At 47.1% G+C, this 25,305-nt stretch overlaps 2 protein-coding genes across 8 annotated transcripts; both read left to right on the top strand.

The window, feature by feature from the left end:
• Positions 1–399: 399 nt before the first annotated feature.
• Positions 400–4,966, top strand: LOC119556340 (uncharacterized protein DDB_G0285917-like). 5 transcript variants are annotated; one of them, XM_037868438.1, is made up of 2 exons: positions 400–483; positions 3,403–4,966. In XM_037868438.1, exon 2 carries the CDS (start codon positions 3,972–3,974, stop codon positions 4,710–4,712), a length of 741 nt encoding a protein of 246 aa, XP_037724366.1. In that variant the 5' UTR covers positions 400–483; positions 3,403–3,971; the 3' UTR covers positions 4,713–4,966. The 5 variants fall into 5 exon arrangements, with proteins under 5 accessions (XP_037724366.1, XP_037724363.1, XP_037724365.1 ...); XM_037868435.1 differs by lacking the exon at positions 400–483 and adding an exon at positions 1,854–1,988; XM_037868437.1 differs by lacking the exon at positions 400–483 and adding an exon at positions 1,875–2,021.
• A 197-nt stretch (positions 4,967–5,163) lies between these two features.
• LOC119556339 (CREB-binding protein) lies at positions 5,164–21,109 on the top strand. 3 transcript variants are annotated; one of them, XM_037868433.1, is made up of 13 exons: positions 5,164–5,218; positions 6,683–7,276; positions 7,371–7,739; positions 7,812–11,885; positions 11,951–12,240; positions 12,306–12,463; positions 14,228–14,308; positions 14,992–15,940; positions 16,063–16,293; positions 16,361–16,591; positions 17,208–17,605; positions 17,753–19,262; positions 20,047–20,970. In XM_037868433.1, exons 1-13 carry the CDS (start codon positions 5,164–5,166, stop codon positions 20,968–20,970), a joined length of 9,864 nt encoding a protein of 3,287 aa, XP_037724361.1. The 3 variants fall into 3 exon arrangements, with proteins under 3 accessions (XP_037724361.1, XP_037724360.1, XP_037724359.1); XM_037868432.1 differs by having other exon boundaries at positions 14,198–14,308; XM_037868431.1 differs by having other exon boundaries at positions 7,371–11,885; positions 14,198–14,308; positions 20,047–21,109.
• Positions 21,110–25,305: the final 4,196 nt, after the last annotated feature.

Genomic DNA, 25,305 nt, shown 5'->3' with positions numbered 1-25,305 from the left:
CCTAATGAACAGAATTAAGAGATTTGTAATATTAATTTTTTTTTGTTCTCAAGAGATGGCTCTTTAAAATGTCTCCAAGCAGGAAAAATAATTTTTATATTATTAATAAAAAAAAGTTGTTTATTAGAATTAAATAATTTTAAAAAATCATTAATGAAGCAGTCGCCAAAATTGTATTAGAAGCCTTATAAACAGAATTAAGAGATGCTGCCAGTGAGTTTTGTACATTTTAGCTCGCACTTATTACCAATTTTAATATAATTTGCATCTATTAAGGTATATTTCCAAAAAAAAAAAAAAAAAAACAATACAAAATAACATAGCTAGACTACTTATTGCTTTTTTGAGCTACAAACTAGCCAAATGGGCAGCACTAGAGGGAGAAGAGGAAGAGAGGAGCGGCGGAAAAGACGAGAAAAGGGGGGAAAATTGGCGCAAATTGTACACGCGAGGCGCAGCAGTGACGTTGGATCAGAACTATCGGTTGGTGTGGCTTGGTTGGCGGCTGATTAAGTGCCGCCGATTCGCAATGTCCCTAGGAAAATAGCATAATTAAATAACCAGAGCCAGCGCATCCAGTGTAAAAAGTCGGGCATTATTCCCAATCGCAAAAGAGAGTCATCTCTCGCCGACTCGCTGACCCGTCTCGTTGGAGTCTCGCTCGTGCCATCTCCGTCACACTCGTGCCCCCAGCGCCAGCCAGCCGTATTGCTATCCTGCTCGTTTCGGTGACAACGTGTCGGTGTGTGTGCGCCAGTGTGTCGGAGTAAAGTGTGTGTGTGTGTGTGTGTGTGTGCGTTGTGTATGTGCAACAAACAACGGCGGCCGCTAACAAAAAAAATTGTAAATAAATACGCATTCGATAGCGCGCGAAAATCGTAAAAGTGCTGGGAAAGCAAAACGGAAAGCTGCCCCAAAAAAACACAAGAATTCTGGTCGTAAAAAGGGAAAATCTAGAAGCCAGTGGGGCATTTTTTGAACAATTTGAAAATTAATTTGTTCTGTGCGTTGTTTGCATGGCCACCGGTTCGTCGGACAAGGACGACAATAGTGTTATCCTGCGGCGGCTGATTTTTCGGCTTGTCCCCTCTCTATCTCTCTTGCGGCGAGAGCAAGCGGAAAACACGCTCACACTGCACCCACCAGAGATGCGCAAAGCCAGTGACTCGATTCTTTTCGTGATCCGGCGGTGAACATCGTTACTTTATTATGTTCCTTGTATTTAATTCGAAAGGGATTTTTTTCATTTATTATGCTTCAAACCACTGTTTTTTTTTTAAAACATGTTAGCGTTTTTTAAAATGGTTTATATATTACATCAGATTGTTGGTAAAAAGTAATAGTTCAAATTCAGTTCAACAATTTAAGCGGAATAAAATAATAATTTAAATATTGAAAAAGCTGATTAGGCAAACATTTTAAAAACACAAATTATCCTAGAACACTATTCCAACAAGTTTCCAAGGTGAACTTTATTTTTTTTTACATTTCCAAACAATTGTGCGCAATTAGCGTGACTTAAGCTGTGACTGCGGCCGCATAAAAATATCGCCGAATGTGTCACCGGTGAGCAGTGCTCATCTCTGCACTCGCTGCCTCGTTATCTGGCGCGCCATACGTGTGCGGGTGTGTGCGTATCGGCTCTCAGAGAGCGCGTGGCGTGAGCGGACTCGCCGACGCGGAGAGCGGAACAGGCTTTGCACAGGCGGCTAACAGCTGTTACGGCTGCAACAGCGCGCTAACAGCGGCATTTGTATGGATTTCGGGCCGTAACAGGCCGCTAGCAGGGGCCCAACAGAGTGCGAGAGCAACGAGAGCGGCGAGAGGCCACTCGCGTGTTGTGTCGCACAGTCAATTTTAGTGTATTTCCGTGCTCGGTGGTGTATTTGAACGGCCAGCCGCGGTCACACTGAAGCAAAAACATTTTTGGCTCGGAGAACGATTAACACAAGCGGACTGAAATTTTTTTGTTTTAGTGTTGCGAAAAAGTTTGTGGGATTTTTGTAAAATCGCCGGAAAATGTGAAAAATATATGGTAGAAAACCGAAATTCGGCAAAATTCCATAGAATATTTAGAAATTTAGTGCGTGGCAATCGGTTGTGTTGTAAAAATTTAAAAACCGGCCAAAAATTGGCCGGAAATTTTTTCAAATTTTCCACGACATTTTCTCGAATTTCGTATTTTCTCAAAAAAATTTTGCGATTTTTATGCAAGCCGGGAAAAATCAAAAACGCTCTGGCGGAGACAACACAAAAAATTTCTGCAATAGAAACTTTGAAACGACGTGAAGAAGAAAACGAAACGAAAACGACGAGCGAACACAGAAAAAAATGGAATATATTTCTGGTCGTCTGTTTTTCTTTCTTTTTCCAATGCTCCTCGCACTCGTTGCCGCTTACCCGTCGTGTGTGTATGCACACCAATGCCGCTCGGCACCAATACCAGCGCACGCTTTCTCTCTCTCGGACTCGTGCTCGCTCTGGCACGAACTCGCTGTTCACGGTGTGCGTGTGTGTGTGTGTGTGTGTGTAACTGTGTGGTGAAAACGTTGGCGTCGCTGTGAGAATTCTGTACGCGCGCCCCAAACCCCAAGTGTGTGTGTGCGTGCCTGCGTGCGTGTGTGAAAGCTTTTGTCAGCCAGCCCCACTAGCGCTCACTAGTGTCGTCCCGTTCGCACCCCACTCGCCACTCGCCGCCTTATTAAATTGAATTTCATATGATGGCCGCTCGAATGCGGAAGCAAAATCAAAATACGGCCACTTTTTCGGCCATTTAAAATGTAAACTAGACTGCAAGCCACAGGCTCAGCCGGCTGGTATTTCTAGTTCAATTTTTTCCTTGCTCTTGCATTATTTTTGTCCCCCCAAAAGGGTGATTTTTTCCCTCCTTTTTCTTAATTTTTCTAGACTTTACATTTTTTTTGAGCATCTTTTAAAGCATAATTTAGCCAGCAACGGCAATAGTTTTTTTTTTTTTTGTGAACTGGCGGCAAAATAAATTTTATTATTTTCATTTTCGTGGTGTGTGCGCCAGCAGAGCGAGAGGCCAACACACACGTCCACACGTCTGCGGGCAGAGTAGCGAGTACAGCGCATAGTATTGGCGAATAAAATTGCGGGACAAGAACAGAGAGGAGCGGAGAGAGAGAGAGATTGAGATTGAGAGCGGGAGCGTGAGCGAGAGCGAGTGGTCGTCAAGCGGCGCAGAGAGTGCAACGAGAACTGTCATCGGTCTGTCTCTTCTCGTTGCATTTAGTTTCGTTTCCCTTTTCCCCTCGGTTTCGCTGACCACTCGCGCGCGGCTAAAAAAATAATAAATAAATATTGCTTTCGATTTGTGTGTGCGGCCCATTCGTTCCAATAATCTAATAGGCATTGTTATTTGTTCTTGTGCGTTTACAGTTTATGTGCAATGTTAGAGCGGCAAACGGCGGCATTAACAGCAGCAGCAGCGGCAGCAAAAACAACAACAACAACAACAGAAGCAGCAGCGCCAGCAACAAAAACAAAAACAACAACCGAAACACAACAAACCCAACAACAACAGCCAACAATGTGAATTGCTTAGTTTCCCCATTTTTAATTGTAAATGAAAACCGAATCAAGTGCAGATAAAAAAAATAAATTATATTAATTGTATACACACACAAGCATATATAATATATAGTAAAATATATTATGTATATGTAAAGAAAAGCGGAGCCGAAAAAAAGCCGCCAAAAACAAAATAGCAGATTAAAGATGAAAGAAAGCGGAATAAGGCGGATTGCAAGGGAAGAGGAAGAGTGAGAAGAGAGAAGCAAGAGAGAGAGAGCAAGCAAAACAACGACCGTTAATTTTCGCTCAGTGGAGGCAGGCAGGCAACAAACAAACAAACAAACCAGCAAACAACAAACAAACAATAACAATAACAACATCGAGCCGCCCAGCCAAGGTCAACTTTTGGTGTTTTTGGGGCCCAACAACACAAAATGCACGCGTGTGTCTGCTGCTGTTCGACAAACAACAATTGCAACAACAACAACAATAATATTAACAACAAGAACAACGACGGCAGCAGCAACAACAGCAGCAGCAGCGGCAGCAACAACGGCAACAACAACAAACTGCAGCTAGGAGTTGTAGGAGAAGAGGAATCATCAACCACACAGGTCAGGCGAAAGGAGGAAAGCCGGAAGCAGGAGGAGCAGGCGAAGGAGCAGGAGGAGGAGCACCAGAGGAAGGAGGAGGAGGAGGAGGAGAAGGAGAGGGTGAAGGAGGAGGAGTTGTCTGCTGGCCAAAGCGCCAGTGGCGGCGACAACGACAACGATCTCAACGGCTCCGCAACGAGGAGGCGGTGGTGGCTGCGCGGTCCTCCAGGATCAGCGGAAGCGGCAGACGAAGAAGGAGAACGGAGAGAGGGTGCAGCAGGAGGAGAAGGTGCAGCAGGAGCAGGAGGAGTGGGTGCGGGAGCGACGACGACAACAGCAGCGCGGTGGTGGTGGTGGTCTCCATCTCCAACACAATCTCCGCCAGGTGACGTTGCGGTGACGATAGCGCCGGTGACGTTGTTGCTCTCGTTGCAGCGGCAACTAATCATTGGAGCAGCAACAGCAGCAGCAACATCCTTAGCAACAAACACCTCAGCAACAACAGCAACAACCTCCTCTATCAAGTTGAAGATCCCAAAACACCAATACCAAATCCCAATCCTCGCCAGCCACGCCTTTTGAGTGCCTCTTTGTGTGTTGTGTATTGTGCGTGTGCCCTGTGTTGCAGTGTCAAAAAAAAAAAGAAAAGAAAAGAAAAAGAAGCAACAACAAATCGTAAATCTTTTAAAACACTAAACTAAACCAATCTTCTGGCAACCTGTGCAACAACTGTCAAAAACAAAAAAAAGAAGAAAAGCAGCAAATCAAGCTTCTTGTCAGAAACCCTAAATCAGAATACGACTGACTTTCAACGTGGTCGGATTATCAGAACGAAACAAAAAAAAAAAAGAACACACCAGACAGACACATATAAAAATTATATTATATCAAAAAAGCTTGCAAATACGCGAACTCGGAAATATAACCGGCGAACGGAGGAACCTTTTCCCCCGCTTTATTTTCCCCAAAACATTTTTCGTCTTCGTTTTCGGATTCGCTCGCGTCCACGACGGAACAATCCAACTAACTCTATATGATGGCCGATCACTTAGACGAACCGCCCCAGAAGCGGGTCAAAATGGATCCAAGTGAGTAGCGCCCAGGGCCCAGGGAATTTCCATTTTCCCCCTTAGTTCCCCAGTTTTTCGTTTTCCATTTACCACATTTTGACAGGAGAATGAAAATCCCAGCATGACTTGACTTTTCGCAAGCCGGCATTTTATTTTCTCTTTCGAAATGTCAAAGAAAATTGTTCATTTTAGTTAATATCTTATAATAATAATAGTATTATAACTTAGACAATCATTAGCAACTTTTGTGGGACCTTTTTATGAAGATATTTTATAAATACATAAGGATAAGGATTGCAGTGGTCCTCCAGAACTGTCTTTTAATATTAAAGGAACCCCTTATGACCAATCATTAGCAAAAGGAGAACGAAAATCTCAGCACAACTTTACTTTTCGCAAGCCGGCATTTTGTTTTTTCTTTCGTAATGTCCAAGAAAATTTTAATAATCAAACATTACCAACATTTCCTGATCTTTTGATGAAGAATTTTTATATAATACATAAGGATTGCAGTGTCTTTCAATATTAAAAGGAGCACCATGAGATATGGCATATGTAAATGAAATCTTTTTTCTTATATTTATAAAATATGACGGACATTAAAGAATATTTTTTTCTTTTGTTATATACACTGGTCGGCATATGTATTTTGACAAAATAAAAGTTAAGTATACTCATAACTTGAATATACTTCTTGTAAACTATAGGCATCAATGGAAAGGTAATTTCAATGCCGTTTGAATGATACAATACATTTCTTTACCCATTCAGTACTTATTGAAAAGGACGAATTTGTGTAAATCAACTTTGAAATTTTTAAAAAAAACTTTTTTCCTCGTCTTGAAAACTTAAATTTTTTGATGCAAAAAGTTTCTTCAAACAAAAACAATAGTAACTGCAAAAAGAATTTTTCAAAAATCATTTTTCTTATATTTTTTATGAATTTTTGAAAATGCTTAAAAACAGGCATTTGAGCCATATTTTTGTCTTTTTCATACAAATTTTTTCCGACATTGTCACCTTCAAAAAATCATAAAAAATATAAGCAAAATGATATTTGAAAAATTCTTTTTGCAGTTACTATTATTTTTGTTTGAAGAAACTTTTTGCATCAAAAAATTTAAGTTTTCAAGACGAGGAAAAAAGTTTTTTTTTAAAATTTCAAAGTTGATTTACACAAATTCGTCCTTTTCAATAAGTACTGAATGGGTAAAGAAATGTATTGTATCATTCAAACGGCATTGAAATTACCTTTCCATTGATGCCTATAGTTTACAAGAAGTATATTCAAGTTATGAGTATACTTAACTTTTATTTTGTCAAAATACTTATGCCGACCACTGTACATATATATCAAATTTGAATTCAAGTAGATAGTAAGTTTTTAATTTCACCATTTAAAGAAATTGTAATATGATTGATCCCACGTGAGGATCCCTGACAAACCCCTTGCTAATCCCCCATCTGTTCCTCTTCCCGCAGCGGACATCTCCTACTTTCTGGAGGAGAATCTGCCTGACGAGCTGGTGTCCTCGAACAGCGGCTGGTCGGATCAGCTGACCGGCGGAGCAGGCGGCGGCAATGGAGGCGGCGGCGCCTCCGGCGTGACCACAAACTCCACATCCGGACCAAATCCCGGCGGGGGACCCAATAAGCCGGCTGCCCAGGGACCAGGAGGACCTGGTTCCGGACCCGGCGGCGTTGGCGTCGGCGTCAATGTGGGCGTCGGCGGTGTTGTCGGCGTCGGCGTTGTGCCTTCCCAGATGAACGGAGCCGGCGGCGGCAACGGATCCGGCACAGGCGGCGACGACGGCAGTGGCAACGGTTCCGGTGCGGGCAACAGGATCAGCCAAATGCAACACCAGCAGCTGCACCACCTGCTACAGCAGCAACAGCAGGGCCAGAAGGGCGCCATGGTGGTGCCCGGGATGCAGCAGCTGGGCAGCAAGTCGCCCAATCTCCAGTCGCCCAACCAGGCCGGCATGCAGCAGGTGGTGGGCACCCAGATGAGTATGGTCAACTCGATGCCCATGTCGATATCGAATAATGGCAACAATGGCATGAATGCCATACCAGGTGAGTCTCTCTCTCTAATCTTGTCTAGCTTTCAGTCTAGAATTCTATGGTAACACCTTCTATAACAATCCCATTCTCGCTGACTTCCTTGCAGGCATGAACACCATTGCCCAGGGCAATTTGGGAAACATGGTGCTGACAAACAGCGTGGGCGGCGGCATGGGCGGCATGGTCAATCATCTGAAGCAGCAGCCAGGCGGCGGCGGCGGCGGCATGATCAATGCCGTCTCCGTACCAGGTGGACCCGGAGCGGGACCTGGTGGTGTTGGCGCTGGCGGCGGCGGAGCAGTTACCCCCAACCAGGGCATGCACATGCAGAATGGCCCCATGATGGGCCGGATGGTGGGGCAACAGCATATGCTCCGTGGCCCCCATCTCATGGGCGCTGCGGGTGGAGCCGGCGGACCAGGCAATGGACCAGGTGGCGGAGGACCACGCATGCAGAATCCCAATATGCAAATGGGTGAGTGTTTTCCCCTTACCCGGATTGTAAAGGAATCGTTGACTAAGTATCTTGGTTTTTATGCGCTCGCAGGTCAACTCAACAGTCTGCCTTATGGAGTGGGTCAGTATGGAGGCCCTGGCGGTGGCAACAATCCCCAGCAGCAACAGCAGCAGCAACTTCTCGCCCAGCAGATGGCCCAAAGAGGAGGAGTTGTGCCTGGAATGCCACAGGGTAACCGACCCGTCGGCACTGTGGTGCCCATGTCCACACTCGGAGGCGATGGATCCGTGCCCGCTGGTCAGTTGGTCAGTGGGAATCCACAGCAGCAGCAGCAGATGCTGGCGCAGCAGCAATCCGGAGCCATGGGCCCGCGTCCTCCGCAACCCAACCAACTGCTAGGTCATCCAGGGCAGCAGCAGCAGCAACCAGGAACCTCGCAGCAGCAACAGCAACAGCAGCAGGGAGTGGGACTGGGAGGAGCTGGTGTTGTGGCCAATGCGGGAGCAGTTGCTGGCGTGCCGGCAGTGGCAGGCGGTGGAGCTGGAGGCGCCGTGCAAGCGAGTGGCCCCGGTGGCGCCAATCGCGATGTGCCCGACGATCGGAAGCGACAGATCCAGCAGCAGCTGATGCTTCTGCTCCATGCCCACAAGTGCAACCGCAGGGAGAACCTCAACCCGAACAGAGAGGTGTGCAACGTCAACTACTGCAAGGCGATGAAATCCGTGCTGGCCCACATGGGCACCTGCAAGCAGAGCAAGGACTGCACCATGCAGCATTGCGCCTCCTCGCGCCAGATTCTGCTGCACTACAAGACGTGCACGAACAGTGGCTGCATCATTTGCTATCCCTTTCGGCAGAATCATTCGGTTTTTCCAAACGCGAGTGTTCCACCTGGTGGCGGCCCGGCTGGAATAGCAGGTGCACCACCAGGAGCCGGCGGAGCGGCTGGTGGAGCAGCCGGAGCAGGCGGTAATCTTCAGCAGCAGCAGCAGCAACAACAGCAGCAGCAACAGAACCAACAGCCCAATCTCACCGGTCTGGTGGTGGACGGCAAGCAAGGACAGCAGGTGGCACCGGGAGGTGGTCAGAACACTGCCATAGTTCTTCCCCAACAGCAGGGAGCGGGCGGAGCACCGGGTGCGCCCAAAACGCCAGCCGACATGGTCCAACAGTTGACCCAACAGCAGCAGCAGCAGCAACAGCAGGTGCACCAGCAGCAGGTCCAGCAGCAGGAGCTCCGTCGCTTCGATGGCATGGGCCAGGTCGGCTTATCGCCCGTACCAGCCGGTGGAATGCAGCAGCAGCAGCAGCAAGGATTGCCTCCTGTGATTCGCATGCAAGGCGCTCAGCCGGCAGCCAGGGTCCTCGGACCCGGTGGTCCCGGCGGTCCAAGTGGACCAAATGTCCTGCCAAACGACGTGAACAGCCTGCATCAACAACAGCAACAAATGCTTCAACAGCAGCAGCAGGGCCAGAACCGACGACGCGGTGGCCTGGCCACTATGGTGGAGCAACAGCAGCAGCAGCAACCCAATCCCGCCCAGCTGGGTGGCAACATTCCAGCACCACTCTCTGTCAACGTCGGTGGCTTTGGCAATGCCAATTTCGTTGGTGCCGCAGCTGGCGGAGCCGTTGGAGCCAATGACAAGCAGCAGCTGAAGGTGGCCCAAGTGCATCCGCAGAGCCATGTGGTTGGCGGAGCGGGCGGAGCAGCGGCGGGTGCTGGAGCGAGCGGTGGCCAAGTGGCAGCCGGTTCCAGTGTCCTGATGCCGGCCGATACCACGGGCAGTGGCAACGCGGGCAATCCCAACCAGAACGCTGGAGGCGGCGGAACCGGAACTGCCGGCGGCGGTGGCAATGGCGGCAACACTGGAGCTCCGGGCGACAACGAGAAGGACTGGCGGGAATCGGTGACCGCCGATCTGCGCAACCATCTCGTCCACAAACTGGTGCAGGCCATCTTCCCCACCTCGGATCCCACCACCATGCAGGACAAGCGGATGCACAATCTCGTCTCGTATGCGGAGAAGGTCGAGAAGGACATGTACGAGATGGCCAAGTCCAGGTCCGAGTACTATCACCTGCTGGCCGAGAAGATATACAAGATCCAGAAGGAGCTGGAGGAGAAGCGACTGAAGCGCAAGGAGCAGCACCAGCAGATGTTGATGCAGCACCAGGGCGTTGCGAATCCGGCGGCAGGAGGAGCAGGAGGCGCAGCTGGCGGAGCGGGCAGTGCAGCTGGCGGTGCTGGCGGAGTAGTTCTTCCCCAGCAGCAGCAACAACAGCAGCAGGGTCAGCCAGGTCAGCAGCAGCAGCAGCCTCTGCAGGGCTGCATTCATCCCAGCATCAGTCCCATGGGCGGTGTGATGCCGCCGCAGCAGTTGCGTCCACAGGGCCCACCGGGAATACTGGGTCAGCAGGCGGGTGCAGCTCTCGGCGTCGGTGGTGTGGGTGTCACCAACAACATGGTGACCATGCGCAGTCACTCGCCCGGCGGCAACATGCTCGCCTTGCAGCAGCAGCAGCGCATGCAGTTCCCGCAGCAACAACAACAGCAGCAGCAACCGCCCGGCTCTGGAGCCGGTAAAATGTTGGTCGGTCCACCCGGACCCAGTCCCGGTGGCATGGTGGTCAATCCGGCGCTATCGCCCTACCAGACGACCAATGTGCTCACCAGTCCGGTGCCGGGACAGCAGCAACAGCAGCAGTTCATCAATGCGAACGGCGGCACAGGCGCCAATCCTCAGCTGAGCGAGATCATGAAGCAGCGACACATCCACCAGCAGCAACAACAGGCGCAACAACAACAGGCGCAGCAGCAGGGAATGTTGCTGCCGCAATCGCCCTTCAGCAATGCCACGCCCCTGCAACAGCAGCAACAGGCGACCAGCAACAGCTTTAGCTCGCCAATGCAGCAGCAACAACAGCAGCAGCAACAAGGTCAGCAGCAGCAACAACAAAAGCCCGGCAGTGTGCTTAACAACATGCCGCCCACGCCCACGAGTCTGGAGGCTCTCAATGCGGGGGCTGGAGCGCCCGGAACGGGTGGTTCCGCCTCCAATGTGACGGTTTCAGCTCCGAGCCCATCGCCTGGCTTCCTGTCCAATGGCCCCTCGATCGGCACGCCCTCCAACAACAACAATAGCAGCAGTGCTAACAACAACCCGCCCTCGGTGAGCAGTCTCATGCAACAGCCGCTGAGCAATCGGCCGGGTACGCCTCCCTACATACCCGCCTCCCCAGTGCCGGCGACCAGTGCCTCCGGATTGGCGGCGAGCAGTACGCCCGCCTCGGCAGCAGCCACCTGTGCGAGTAGCGGCAGTGGCAGCAACAGCAGCAGCAGTGGAGGAGCCACTGCGGCGGGTGCCAGCTCCACGTCATCATCATCTTCCTCGGCGGGCTCGGGTACACCGCTCAGCTCTGTGTCCACTCCCACCTCGGCCACGATGGCCACCAGCAGTGGTGGTGGTGGTGGCGGAGGAGGAGCAGGTGGATCATCTACCACACCCGCTAGCAATCCACTGCTCCTCATGTCTGGAGGAACGGCCGGAGGTGGAGCGGGAGCGACGACGACCACTTCGACGTCGTCGAGCAGTCGCATGATGAGCAGCTCCAGCAGTCTATCCTCCCAGATGGCCGCCCTGGAGGCTGCGGCGCGGGACAACGACGACGAGACACCCTCGCCATCTGGCGAAAATACCAACGGCAGTGGCGGTAGTGGAAATGCTGGCGGTATGGCCTCCAAGGGCAAGCTGGACTCCATCAAACAGGATGACGATATCAAGAAGGAGTTCATGGACGACAGCTGTGGCGGGAACAACGACAGCTCACAGATGGACTGCTCGACGGGCGGTGGCAAGGGAAAGAATGTGAATAACGACGGCACCAGCATGATCAAAATGGAGATCAAAACGGAGGATGGTCTCGATGGCGAGGTGAAGATTAAAACCGAGGCCATGGATGTGGACGAAGCTGGAGGTTCGACGGCGGGAGACCATCATGGTGAAGGTGGTAGCGGTGTTGGCGGCGGCAAGGACAACATCAATGGCGCCCACGATGGTGGAGCGGCAGGCGGTGCAGTGGATATAAAGCCCAAAACGGATACAAAACCACTCGTACCGGAGCCACTGGCCCCCAATGCGGGTGACAAGAAGAAGAAATGCCGTAAGTGAAGGAGGAGGAGTTGTATGTAGAGAAATCTAAACTAACCCGCTATTTCTTCCATATAGAATTCAATCCCGAAGAGCTGCGCACCGCTTTGCTACCAACGCTGGAGAAGCTTTACAGGCAGGAGCCCGAATCCGTGCCCTTTCGCTATCCCGTCGATCCCCAGGCCCTGGGCATTCCCGACTACTTTGAGATCGTCAAGAAGCCCATGGATCTGGGCACCATACGCACCAACATCCAGAACGGCAAGTACAGTGATCCCTGGGAGTATGTGGACGATGTTTGGCTGATGTTCGACAATGCCTGGCTGTATAACCGCAAGACATCGCGGGTCTATCGTTATTGCACAAAGGTATGTGGCTAGGACCTGGATCCTCAAGAATTCGAGGTTAATTCTGGTGGTTTCTTTTTCATTAGCTTTCCGAAGTCTTTGAGGCAGAGATCGATCCTGTAATGCAAGCCCTCGGTTATTGCTGCGGCAGGAAGTACACGTTCAATCCACAGGTGCTCTGCTGCTACGGCAAGCAGCTGTGCACGATTCCGCGGGATGCGAAGTACTACAGCTACCAGAACAGGTATGTGCTGATCCGATCTGGATCCTCCATTTCTGAACCCCCCCCACCCACACTTTCTCGCCCGTCGAGGATAATATTTGCTTGGCTCCGTTTCGTTTCTGTTTCTCTGTTTGATGTGAAATGTAATTTAGTTGAACCGCTTGCTCGTTTATGAATGTTCCAATTCAGCGAGTCCTTGAATATATGTCTTTTATTGTAATCAGAGGCCTGTTTCGGTTTTCAAAGATCTCTTTTTTGAAAACAGTTTCAGTTTTTCAGACAAAAATTTAAGAACCTTAAATATCTAGGCTCTATGAAAACGCTGTGAAAATTATAAAGCCAGAACAGGTCCTGTGATTTAGTTATAAACCGCTTGCTCTCTCTGTTACCGATTCCGTATCAATGTTTGATTGCTGCTTTCAGCATCTTTACTTTACCATAATCTAAAATGTCCGTTTTGTGCACTAATTTGATGGCTTTAGATCCTTGATCCCCCTTGCTCCCTTCCCGCCCTCTCTCTTCTGTGTTTTCCTGTGTGTGTGTTTTATCCCCAATGTTGCTGTGTACATAAAATCATTAATGTTGCACATAGCGCACAATGGAATTCGAAAAAGATATATATATTTAGAGGTATATAACAAACCAACAACGATACACACACACAAACACAGACACCTTATAGTATCGCCGCTTTTGCTGCTGCTTGAAGCATTCCCCGATCCATCATGGCCATTAACTAACTGGATTCAATCTAACGCAATCCAATCCCTGGTCCAAGAAGTCGAGGTTTAACATTCCACATATTTCGAGTAGTCAGAACCGAGCAAAACGAATCAAAAACAGGGAAATCACATCCTTGTAAGACTGTATTTCTGGGATATTTTAATAAAAAAAACCCCGAACAAATAACCCAACTGCAAGATCTGTTCAAACATCAAAATCATATGATAGCGAACCGATCCCGAACTCATATAACAGGAAAACTTGAATATCCCAGTGTATTATTTAATACAATACAATACATTCATATGAGGTATATGATATAATAGAAAACCGATCTCAAGTTCATATAAATGGAATTGAAATACAATTCTCTTTATATTAATTGTATTAAATGGAATTTTTAAAAAGTTTAAGCTCTGATATGTTCCAAACTTAAGATCATAATACTCATGGGATATTGAAGTGTACCTATAACGATTATACCCCTTAATTGTTGTATTAATGTGTAAAAATTCTAATGCAAACAAAATCACTCTTTTTGTTTCTCTTCCTTTCTTTCTTTTTATGTTTATTTTGATTTACATTTCTCCCTCGCAACAACTACAAAAAAACCAAAATAATAATAATAATACCCGTTAATCTGTGTCACCTCATAACTGTATTATTGCGTGTCTTAATCAAACTTTGTGTCTGTGTGTGTGTGTACCACTCTCTGTGTGTGTGAAAATTGATAATAAAAAAACAACAAAAAAAACTGAAACAAATACAACATATGAACCACACTCACATATACACTCGCAATTGACTAAATGCATATAACCATCTCGCTTGCACGCACACCTGTACATCCGTACATCCGAACACCTGTACACCCATACACCTGTACACACGCCTGTGTTGTTGTGTTCCCTTTTTGGCTGCCATCTTCAAATTTCGTCCATCAATCAACTAAAATCGTAAAAAAAAAAACAAAAAACCAAAAAAACTATATAAAAACAAACGCAATCGAACAACCAAAAATCAAAACAACAGTCTAAAGGAATACGGTGTCGCCTCAAATAGATACACCTACTGCCAAAAGTGCTTTAACGACATCCAGGGCGATACGGTCACACTGGGCGACGATCCTCTGCAATCGCAAACGTAAGTACCAAAAAAAAGCAATTAATATATATTGTTTATATTATTTTAAGTTGGGAAATAGTTTGTATTTATTAAAAGAGATTATTTCTAGAATATAATCTATAGTTCCTATAGATCCGACCAGATTTCAATAAAAATACGGTCTTACTAAAGATCACATAGCATATCATTTCATTGAGGAAATAGGTTCAGAAATATTATTAGTTTTACAAGGAGGGTCATTAAAAACAATAGTTTACGTTGGAAATTGTAAAAAATTTAATCGTAAAACGTCGAAAAGGTAAGGTTTAAGTGAAAGTAACTATTTTATTTGTAAAGCAATGAGCTCTTGGTATATTATCTGATAAAGTTAAAAATGCTAGTTAAAATAAATAAATAAAAACAGGATACAAATAATATATAGACATAGGCAGCTTCAACAGTCTTTAATAGGTATAAAGTATTTGTTAATCGTTCTCGGTTATTTTACGTTTATTAACATTGTATACACTTTAAAAAATCGGAGAAAAAGTAGGGCCAAGTAAAATTAGTTAGTTTTATAATATTAATAGATTACAACATTTTAGATATAGGCGGTTTCAAAAACAGTCATCAATAGGGATAGGAATAAGTATAAGGGGCTTAGATTATTTGAAAAATACCTTAATTATGAACCCCACCATGTGTTTACCCTCTTCCCACAGCCAAATCAAGAAGGACCAGTTCAAGGAGATGAAGAACGATCACCTGGAGCTGGAGCCGTTCGTCGATTGCCAGGAGTGCGGGCGCAAGCAGCACCAGATCTGTGTGCTCTGGCTGGATTCGATTTGGCCCGGCGGCTTTGTGTGCGACAACTGCCTGAAAAAGAAGAACTCGAAGCGGAAGGAGAACAAGTTCAACGCGAAACGCCTGCCCACCACCAAGCTGGGCGTGTACATAGAGACCCGGGTGAACAACTTCCTGAAGAAGAAGGAGGCGGGCGCCGGCGAGGTGCACATCCGTGTGGTCAGCTCGTCGGACAAGTGCGTGGAGGTGAAGCCCGGCATGCGGCGACGATTCGTCGAGCAGGGCGAGATGATGAACGAGTTCCCGTATCGGGCCAAGGCCCTCTTTGCCTTCGAGGAGGTGGACGGCATCGATGTCTGCTTCTTTGGCATGCACGTCCAGGAGTACGGCTCGGAGTGCCCGGCGCCGAATACTCGGCGTGTTTACATCGCCTACCTGGACTCCGTTCATTTCTTCCGGCCACGACAATACCGTACGGCGGTATATCACGAGATCCTGCTGGGCTACATGGACTATGTGAAGCAGCTGGGCTACACCATGGCCCACATCTGGGCCTGCCCGCCCTCGGAGGGCGACGACTACATCTTCCACTGCCATCCAACGGACCAGAAGATTCCGAAACCCAAGCGCCTGCAGGAGTGGTACAAGAAGATGCTCGACAAGGGCATGATCGAACGCATCATACAGGACTACAAGGACATCCTGAAGCAGGCGATGGAGGACAAGCTGGGCTCCGCCGCCGAGCTGCCCTACTTTGAGGGCGACTTCTGGCCCAATGTGCTGGAGGAGAGCATCAAGGAGCTGGACCAGGAGGAGGAGGAGAAGCGCAAGCAGGCCGAGGCCGCCGAGGCAGCGGCTGCAGCGAATGTAAGTGTGGTTGGAAAGGATATGTTTAGTATATAACTACTCAAACTAGTCGCTAAATTTGTTTATATATGATAAGTATATGGAATATTTGTAATATTACATGTTCCCCTAATCCTTTACAGCTTTTCTCCATCGAGGAGAACGAGGTCAGCGGCGATGGCAAGAAAAAGGGCCAGAAGAAGGCCAAGAAATCGAACAAATCGAAGGCGGCGCAGCGTAAGAACAGCAAAAAGTCCAATGAGCACCAATCGGGCAACGATCTCTCCGCCAAAATCTATGCGACCATGGAGAAGCACAAGGAGGTCTTCTTTGTGATCCGTCTGCACTCCGCTCAGTCAGCAGCGAGCTTAGCGGTTAGTGTGCTTTCATAACTGAGTGGGATTAGGTTGACTTACTTGGTATTATTTTTCCATTTTACAGCCCATCCAGGATCCCGATCCGCTGCTCACATGCGACCTGATGGACGGACGCGATGCCTTCCTGACCCTCGCCCGCGACAAGCACTTTGAGTTCTCATCGCTGCGGCGCGCCCAGTTCTCGACGCTGTCCATGTTGTACGAGCTGCATAACCAGGGCCAGGATAAGTTCGTTTACACCTGCAACAACTGCAAGACGGCGGTGGAGACTAGATTCCACTGCACCGTCTGTGATGTGAGTATTGTTTATGGGATATTCCCATTTTTATTTAAAACAAAAACGATTTGTATATACATATGTATAAGCATGAGCCTACTCCAAGTGAGATAAGGCGGGTAATGTGATAGAAGTGGCTTGGGTTCGACTTGTCTCGCTCAGTTGAGTGTGGACCGCTCAAGACGCTATTACTCATAAAGCAAATCGGGCGTTGTAGAAGAATAAGCTCTGATTTCGCAAGAAATTGAAATTTAGAAAGCAGTTCATTGAGCGATTTACAAAGTAATCTTCGTTTAAAGTAATGGTAAATGGTTAAACTATATATATAAAGTGATAAAGTGGAATTATCATCATTCATATATATTATATTCAGATATTTGCAATACAAAAGGGAATTTATCTAAAGTTTCAAACTAGTTTTCTTTATATATAAAGATATGGTATTATATACTTTATTTATACGCAGAAAGTGACTCTGGAATCTTCTATACATAAAGGGGAATTTATCTAAAGTATAAAACTAGTATTCTATATATACAAACTATATCACGCCAAGCGAAATATAGAGGGGAATACTGGTAAACCTTGAACACCCCTTGCTAATCCAACTCTCCCTTCCTTTGCCACTCCACAGGACTTCGATCTGTGCATCGTCTGCAAGGAGAAGGTCGGCCATCCGCACAAAATGGAGAAGCTCGGCTTCGACATCGACGACGGCTCTGCGCCGGCGGATCACAAGCAGGCCAATCCGCAGGAGGCCCGCAAGCAGTCAATCCAGCGGTGCATCCAATCCCTGGTGCACGCCTGCCAGTGTCGCGACGCCAACTGCCGTCTGCCCTCGTGCCAGAAGATGAAGCGCGTCGTCCAGCACACGAAGAACTGCAAGCGCAAGACCAACGGAGGCTGCCCCATTTGCAAGCAGCTCATCGCCCTCTGCTGCTACCATGCCAAGCACTGTCAGGAGCAGAAGTGCCCTGTGCCCTTCTGTCCCAACATCAAGCACAAGCTCAAGCAGCAGCAGCTCCAGCAGAAGTGAGTTCATTTCAATTGATTGTATTGATTCGTTTGTATCAAATTAATTGCCTCGAAGAGGCAGCAAATTGATTTGGTTTATGTGCGGGGTATAGTCATCTGTGTAGACCCACTAAAACATTTGTATTCTTCTTTCCATTTTTGCAGACTCCAACAGCAACAGCTGCTGCGTCGCCGTGTGGCGCTCATGTCCCGGACAGCAGCTCCGGCTGCCCTGCCCGGTCCCGCTACCGTCAGCGGTCCGGCCGTGGTCGCTGGCGGAGTGCCCGTGGTGGGGATGTCCGGCGTGGCGGTTAGCCAGCAGGTGATACCCGGCCAGGCGGGCATATTGCCACCGGGAGCGGGTGGCATGTCGCCGTCCACAGTTGCAGTGCCGTCGCCCGTTTCGGGCGCCGGCGGAGCCGGTGGCATGGGTGGCATGACCTCACCACATCCACATCAGCCGGGCATTGGTATGAAACCAGGTGGCGGTCACTCACCGTCGCCGAATGTCCTGCAGGTGGTGAAACAAGTCCAGGAGGAGGCGGCCCGTCAGCAGGTCTCGCATGGCGGTAACTTCGGCAAGGGTGTGCCCATGGCGCCGCCCCAGATGAATCGACCGATGGGAGGCGCCGGACCCAATCCGAATGTTGTCAATCAGCTGGGCGGCATGGGTGTCGGCGTTGGTGGAGTTGGTGGCGTCGGTGTCGGCGGCGTTGGCGGAGTGGGCGTTGGCCAATTAAGCGCGGGCGGCGGTGGCAATCCACCCGGGGGCCCCGGTGTTCCCGGCTCTGGTAACTGCGGCATGGCCGTGAACCACCTGCTGTCCATGGATCAGTGGGGCGGTGGCGGTGCCGGCGGCGGAGGAGCAAATCCGGGCGGCGGTAATCCCCAGGCGCGCTATGCCAACAATGCCAGCGGCATGCGCCAGCCCTCGCAGCTGATGCAGACGAATCTGATACCGCCGCAGCAGCAGCAACAGATGATGGGCGGCCTGGGCGGACCCAATCAGCTGGGTGGTGGCCAAATGGCCGTCGGCGGTCAGCACGGAGGCATGGGCATGGGAATGGGAGCACCGCCAATGGCCGGAACTGTGGGCGGCGTGCGTCCACCACCCGGAGCCGGCGGTGGCGGAGGAAGTGCCACTGGCGGCGGCCTTAATACCCAGCAACTCGCCCAGATCATGCAGAAGATCAAGAACAATCCCACCAACGAGAGCAACCAGCACATTCTCACCATCCTGAAGCAAAATCCCCAGATCATGGCGGCGATCATCAAGCAGCGCCAGCAGAGCCACCAGTCGCAGATCAATGCGGCGGCAGGCGGAGGAGCACCCGGCCCCGGCGGTGGAGCTCTGCAGCAGCAGCAGGCGGGCAACGGGCCGCAGAATCCCCAGCAGCAGCAGCAACAACAACAGCAGCAACAGCAGCAGCAGCAACAGGTGATGCAGCAGCAGCAGATGCAGCACATGATGAACCAGCAGCAGGGCGGCGGCGGTCCACAGCAGATGAATCCCAACCAGCAGCAGCAGCAGGTCAATCTCATGCAGCAGCAAGGTGGGCCGGGAGGACCCGGCACTGGACAACCGCATCGCATGCCCAACATGCAGAACGCAGCCATGATGCTGCAGAGCCTGCCGCCCAACATGTCGCCCGGCGTCTCCACGCAGGGAGGAATGGTGAGTGACCAAGAACAGTCTCATAAAAAGTCCAATCTTGGGCCAAATCGGGTCATATAGTTTATTTTTATAATTGGAGAGAGATAATCCCTTAAAATCATATATAAACTTCTAATTATCTTATTTTACTATAAGAATCGCCGGTATCCTAAATACTGAAAACGGTTTGGTATAAAAATCTAAAATCAAATGCCGAAATAAGGAAATAATTGTAGGATGCATACCAATGCTAAGTATATAGAATAGTAATCAGGGTTTACCACTAATTATATCATTCTTAAGTTATTTAAACAAAAAAACGTTCATCTAAATTTAAGAAATTTCTTAGAGGTCTGAAGTTATATAATCTAGATGTTTGTAATAGGTATAAACCCATGTTTTATTAAAAAATAAATTCTACGATGCCTGCTGTACAAAATATGTAGAACAATCGACCTCGAAACACCCTAAAATGCTAGTAAAATATAAAATATTTATCAGGGTTTTCTACTATTACAAAAACATTCATTTGAACTAGGGTAATTTTTTTATGAGGTCTAAAATAATTCTAATATATAAAATTGTTGACCCAAAAAAAAAACTAAAAATGCTGCTTAAATATAAAATATCAGGTTTTCCTATTATTAAGATCCATTCTTAAGTCTCATTTAAACTAAAGTAATTTCTTGATGAGGTCTGCAGTTAACCCACATTTAACACAACTCTATCTAAAACGATCCTATGAACTGGGTGAACCCAGTGAATTCCGGCTGTTATACTGAGTACAAATTCCACCCCCTCACAGGTGCCCAACCAGAACTGGAACAAGATGCGCTACATGCAGATGAACCAGTACCCGCCACCGTATCCGCAGCGCCAGCGTGGTCCGCACATGGGCGGAGCGGGACCCGGTCCCGGTCAGCAGCAGTTCCCCGGCGGCGGCGGCGGCGGAGCGGGTAACTTCAATGCGGGCGGAGCTGGCGGCGCTGGCGGCGTCGTGGGAGTGGGCGGAGTGCCTGGAGGAGCAGGAGCCGTGCCCGGCGGCGATCAGTACTCGATGGCCAATGCGGCGGCGGCATCCAATATGCTGCAGCAGCAGCAGGGCCAGGTGGGCGTCGGAGTTGGTGTCGGAGTGGGCGTGGGCGTGAAGCCAGGACCCGGACAACAGCAACAGCAGATGGGCGTCGGGATGCCGCCGGGAATGCAGCAGCAGCAGCAGCAACAACAACAGCAGCAGCAGCAGCAACAACAACAACCGCTGCAGCAGCAGCAGATGATGCAGGTGGCCATGCCGAATGCGAATGCCCAGAATCCGTCGGCGGTGGTCGGAGGACCCAATGCCCAGGTGATGGGTCCACCGACGCCGCACTCGCTGCAGCAGCAGCTGATGCAATCGGCCCGCTCCTCGCCGCCCATCCGTTCGCCGCAGCCAACGCCATCGCCACGATCGGCGCCATCGCCACGTGCTGCTCCATCCGCCTCGCCACGGGCCCAGCCCTCGCCGCACCATGTGATGAGCCATTCGCCGGCGCCGCAGGGACCACCGCACGACGGAATGCACAATCACGGCATGCACCATCAGTCGCCGCTGCCAGGAGTGCCCCAGGATGTGGGCGTGGGCGTCGGCGTTGGCGTCAATGTCGGCGTGGGCAATGTCGGAGTGGGCAATGCGGGTGGCGCCCTGCCCGACGCCTCCGACCAGCTGACCAAGTTTGTGGAGCGGCTCTAGTGCAGCAGCAACAGCAGCGGCAGCACCAGCAGCAGCTACAATGGATGGTAGCCGTGGCCCAGGGGCTAGAGACTGATTGTATCACCAACCAGACGACGACGACGACGACGACGAGGATCCACATCAGCATCATCGTCATCCAGCCAGCAGGGATCACCAGTGTGTGTTAAACTTTAAACGACCTATTGCGTACTATATTATATAATTATTTTTTTTATCAAAAGCACCCCCTAATTGTATAGCGTTATCATGATTATAAACCAAGCAACTATCACACCTAATTTGTACTGTAGCCTAAGATATCCAATTTCCCACAACCCCCATTCATCCGAGCACCCAAAACCCCTTACTTTAAGTCTAGGACAAAATTTGAACAAACAATTATGATTCGATTTCCAATCTAAGCCCGCGCGATTAAGTAAATATATAAATCATATATTTCATATGCTCTAATAACACACACACACCATGTATTAATTAATTAATGAATGCAATTCGTTGTTCAACCAAACCGAAATAGAAAAGTATGAGAGGATCAGGATCAGGATTAGTACGATGAGGCGAAACATGGGCAGACCTCGATGTGACAACGTTTAAAACGTTGAGCGAAAGCTGAAAAACCTTTCCTTAGTAACTTACATTTTAAGCAGCAGCGAATGTCGAAATGTTTTGTAACGTAAAATTATTTATTTTGTGACAGAAGCGAACAAACGAATCAAGCAAGTTTGTGTAATGATTGAGAGATTGAGTGTTGTAAAGTTGAATTAAGTTTTTTGTACCCTTGTAGTGTTGTAAGCCAGTTGACAGACGACGACGATGACGACGACAATTCACCCGACCATCCGCATCCGCACAAGAAATATATAGCCTATAGTGAACATGTGCCTGTTGGCGATCGGCAGTTGATTAAGTGCTCCTTATAGGAGCTTCAAATTGGGAACACGCATAGAGTAAATACATATTTTTTATACACAAATCGAACGGAATAGGAATCTGAAACGTAATCGTAATCGCAGTCTGAATCGAAATCGGGGATCCTCATCCTTATAGCCTCGCCGCCGCCCCCCCTTAATCATCATAACCCAAGAATCACTTCCAGTTGACAGACAACAATAAGTATAACCAAGGATGAGGAGGATGATAATGATAATGATAAATGATATTGATAACGATTATAACGCAACCGCAAACGCAATTAGGAGAATCAGGAATCAGGACAGTAGCAAACGAAACACCAAACAGTTTAGCAGAGGAGTGGGATGACCGGGGTAGCGATACGAAAGGAGTATGATTAACAAGAGCAACAAAATAGCAATAGCCAAAATGCTTTGAAAACAGATTTAGGGTACTTGAGCTAACTAAGGAACTAACATTTACAACATATATATATATATATATTATGATGATTATGCATACGTAGGACGACAACAAATTAGAGTTGTAATTTCTAACAAATTGTTCACGAATTGATTGTTTATATTGATTAAGGATTTTAGTCGTTTAAGAATTTCGCCCCCTTTGTGTGTGTGTGTGTGTGTGTATGCGTGAGTGCGGTCGTTTTGCGCGCGCGTGTGTGTGTGTGTGTGTGCGTTCCTAATTCCCCAATTTTATTACATCCATTTAATTTCGAACCTAATTGTATATATTATATACTATACCATAATAACTTGACGTTTTACTTAGTATTTGATTTTGTGATAGCCAAAAGAAAGGGATGAGGGAGCGCCAACAGAACCCCCATTTGTCTCAAAAGCAAAAAGCAGGATTTTTTACGGGGGACACGCAGGATTGATTGCTATTTATTAACGCTAAAACAAAGGAAAACAAACAAAAAACCATTTAGGCTATAAAATTTTAGGCTTAAACGCGATTTAGTTATATCACTATTTATTAGACCGTAGTCTGTAGTTTCCAACTGGGTTCTTATATCATGTCTAACTATCATTTTTTTTTACATCTAAGATGGTATCTCGGAGGAGGGGAGGATGGATAGTGGTATTGTTTTCGTTTTCAAACTGTTTTCATTCTACCAGTTGCCGCCGCCCAAGAATCAGAAAGAGACAGAAGACAGCGAGAGAGCGAGACAGTAGATGAGGAGGGGAGGGGATTTTGTAAATTTTAGATACTAGGAATACTACTTATTCACTGCGCATAAAAATGCCTTCGATTGCGAGATCAGCAAGTAACTAACATTAATGTAAATACCCAACACACACACACACACACATACGAATACAAATACAGATACACATAATATATATATTAATATATAATATATATTTACCGATTACTGATTACCGATTACTGATAGGTGTAGTAGGTCACATGTACGCGACAGTTTGTAAAATCCAATGCCCTAGTTCGTAAGCCGCGCATATATCGAAAGAATCGGTTATATCGTTTATACATAGATCGATCTACAACGCCACACACACATATGGCATAAAAATCTATATATATATATAAATATATCGGGATATATACTTTTAGTTAGTGTGTTTTTAAACGAAACGCGCATAGTTTCCTTAGCTAAGCGAAAGACAACAACAAAAAATAAGAAAACCAACTAAAAAAGCTGCGCCTGCCACCGATAAAACCGATAAACATAAAAAAAAAAACAGAAAGGACGAGGAGAAAAGGAAACCCACGCTGCGCTGCACACAATCAAAACAAAACAAAAAAAAAAAACAAAAAACAGACACCAAAAAACAAAAACTAAAAATAAAGCAAGTTAAAGTAAATATTATTATATAGAAACGAAAACATACTCAAGTCACTGGGCTCTGCCGCCGAATGCCTTTGTACTTTTAACGTATGGAACAATGATCGGTAATTGATTATCGACAATCGTCGATCGGTAATAGTTGCGATAACAAGACGCTGCCTTCAAAACGCAGACGCCGCGTGCTGGTGCAAAACAAAAAAAAAAAAGAGAAAGTTATCGGATTAGCGGGCGCAGCGTTTAATTTTTAAGTCAACCCACGATAGTAACCAAAAAAAAATGAGGAAGATCTGAGAGAGAGGGAGACGGAGAGAGAAAGAGCTGCTTGCCGTCTTTTCTGCGCATTGTTTTTGTTTTTATACCACACACACAGTCAGCAGCAATGAACAAAGTTATGGGTGTGAAAGAGAGCGAGAGAAAGAGAGAGTGGCTGAGTGAGTGTGCGAGTGCGAGTGGTAAAGACACATCAATTATCGTTTTTAAACCGTTTTGTGTGAGAGCGACGAAGCGAGCGAGCGAGAGAAAGAAAGTTAGAGAGAGAGAGAGAGAGAGAGCATATTCCAAAACTATTTGTGATTACAATTATATATGATGATGAAAAGAGAAAGAAGTAGGAGGAGGAGGAGAAAGGATGCGAAGAAAGCCGGAAGCCAGAAATCCAGAAAACTTAGAAGCAACACAAATCGCATTAACCGGATGATACCTAGAGTCTAAGCCTTAGTCTAAAACCAGCGCTATATACACATTTATATCTACTTAGGTACGATCGATCACACGAGAGCGCGGGATATATATATATATATATATATATATATACACATATAAATAGTTAAGTCCACGATTGTAAATTATAAATGAACATTTATTCTAAATGCAGTAGCAGCGGAAAAAAAAACGAAAATCGTTAACCGGAAGACGAAGACGAAGCACTTTGCTAAACGCGTTTATTATTATGCATACAAAATGTAATTTCTTATAACAAAAACCAAGAAAACCCACAAAAAAAGAACTCGCGAAGGGGAAAAAGAAAGAAAAAGGAAAAAGAAAACAAAAAGAAAAACAAAAAGAAAAACACAAAGGATGCGAAGGATAGATAAGTCAAGTGTAAAGTAAACCAAGCCTTAGTAAAAACTAGTTCTAACACAACAACCACAACAACAAAACATGAGAAAAGAAACGGTAAAAAAGAAAAACGATGAAAAACGATTGATACTAATAACTAATATTAATAATGAGTATGATAATGTTTATGCTAATGATTACAATAACGATAAATGATAATGATAAATGATAAAGATAAACCGTTACGACATAATACCTACTTGTAAAATAGTGCGACAGTTAAGCTGATAAGATGACTTTGACTTTTCTATCAGATTTCATTAATTTAATGACACCCAACACCCCCTCCTGAAAAGAAAAAACAAAAACACACATACTCCCCCACCCCACACACGCATACACAACCACATGCATGAGTGTATGATTAAACATAAATATATAAATATTTTTTTTACTATTATTACGATGATTATAATTATTAATATTATTATTGTTTCTACCAATCTCTATTTCCTACTTTATTTCCCTTCCTTTTTTTGTCGTAATGATCC

The sequence above is a fragment of the Drosophila subpulchrella genome, chromosome X (assembly GCF_014743375.2).
Source record: "Drosophila subpulchrella strain 33 F10 #4 breed RU33 chromosome X, RU_Dsub_v1.1 Primary Assembly, whole genome shotgun sequence".
Taxonomy (NCBI): Eukaryota; Metazoa; Arthropoda; class Insecta; order Diptera; family Drosophilidae; genus Drosophila; species Drosophila subpulchrella.
The sequence above is the reverse complement of the archived record's forward strand: the minus strand, read 5'-3'. Positions and strand labels throughout refer to the sequence as shown.

What these genes read in the sequence shown, in the direction of transcription:
- LOC119556340 (XM_037868438.1), top strand. Translation starts at nt 3,972, where the DNA reads ATGCACGCGTGTGTCTGCTGCTGTTCGACAAACAACAATTGCAACAAC.
- LOC119556339 (XM_037868431.1), top strand. Translation starts at nt 5,164, where the DNA reads ATGATGGCCGATCACTTAGACGAACCGCCCCAGAAGCGGGTCAAAATG. An exon ending in TACTACAGCTACCAGAACAG is followed by an intron (nt 12,464 to 14,197) that starts GTATGTGCTGAT and finishes TCAAAACAACAG; the next exon opens with TCTAAAGGAATACGGTGTCG. An exon ending in AGTCAGCAGCGAGCTTAGCG is followed by an intron (nt 16,294 to 16,360) that starts GTTAGTGTGCTT and finishes TCCATTTTACAG; the next exon opens with CCCATCCAGGATCCCGATCC.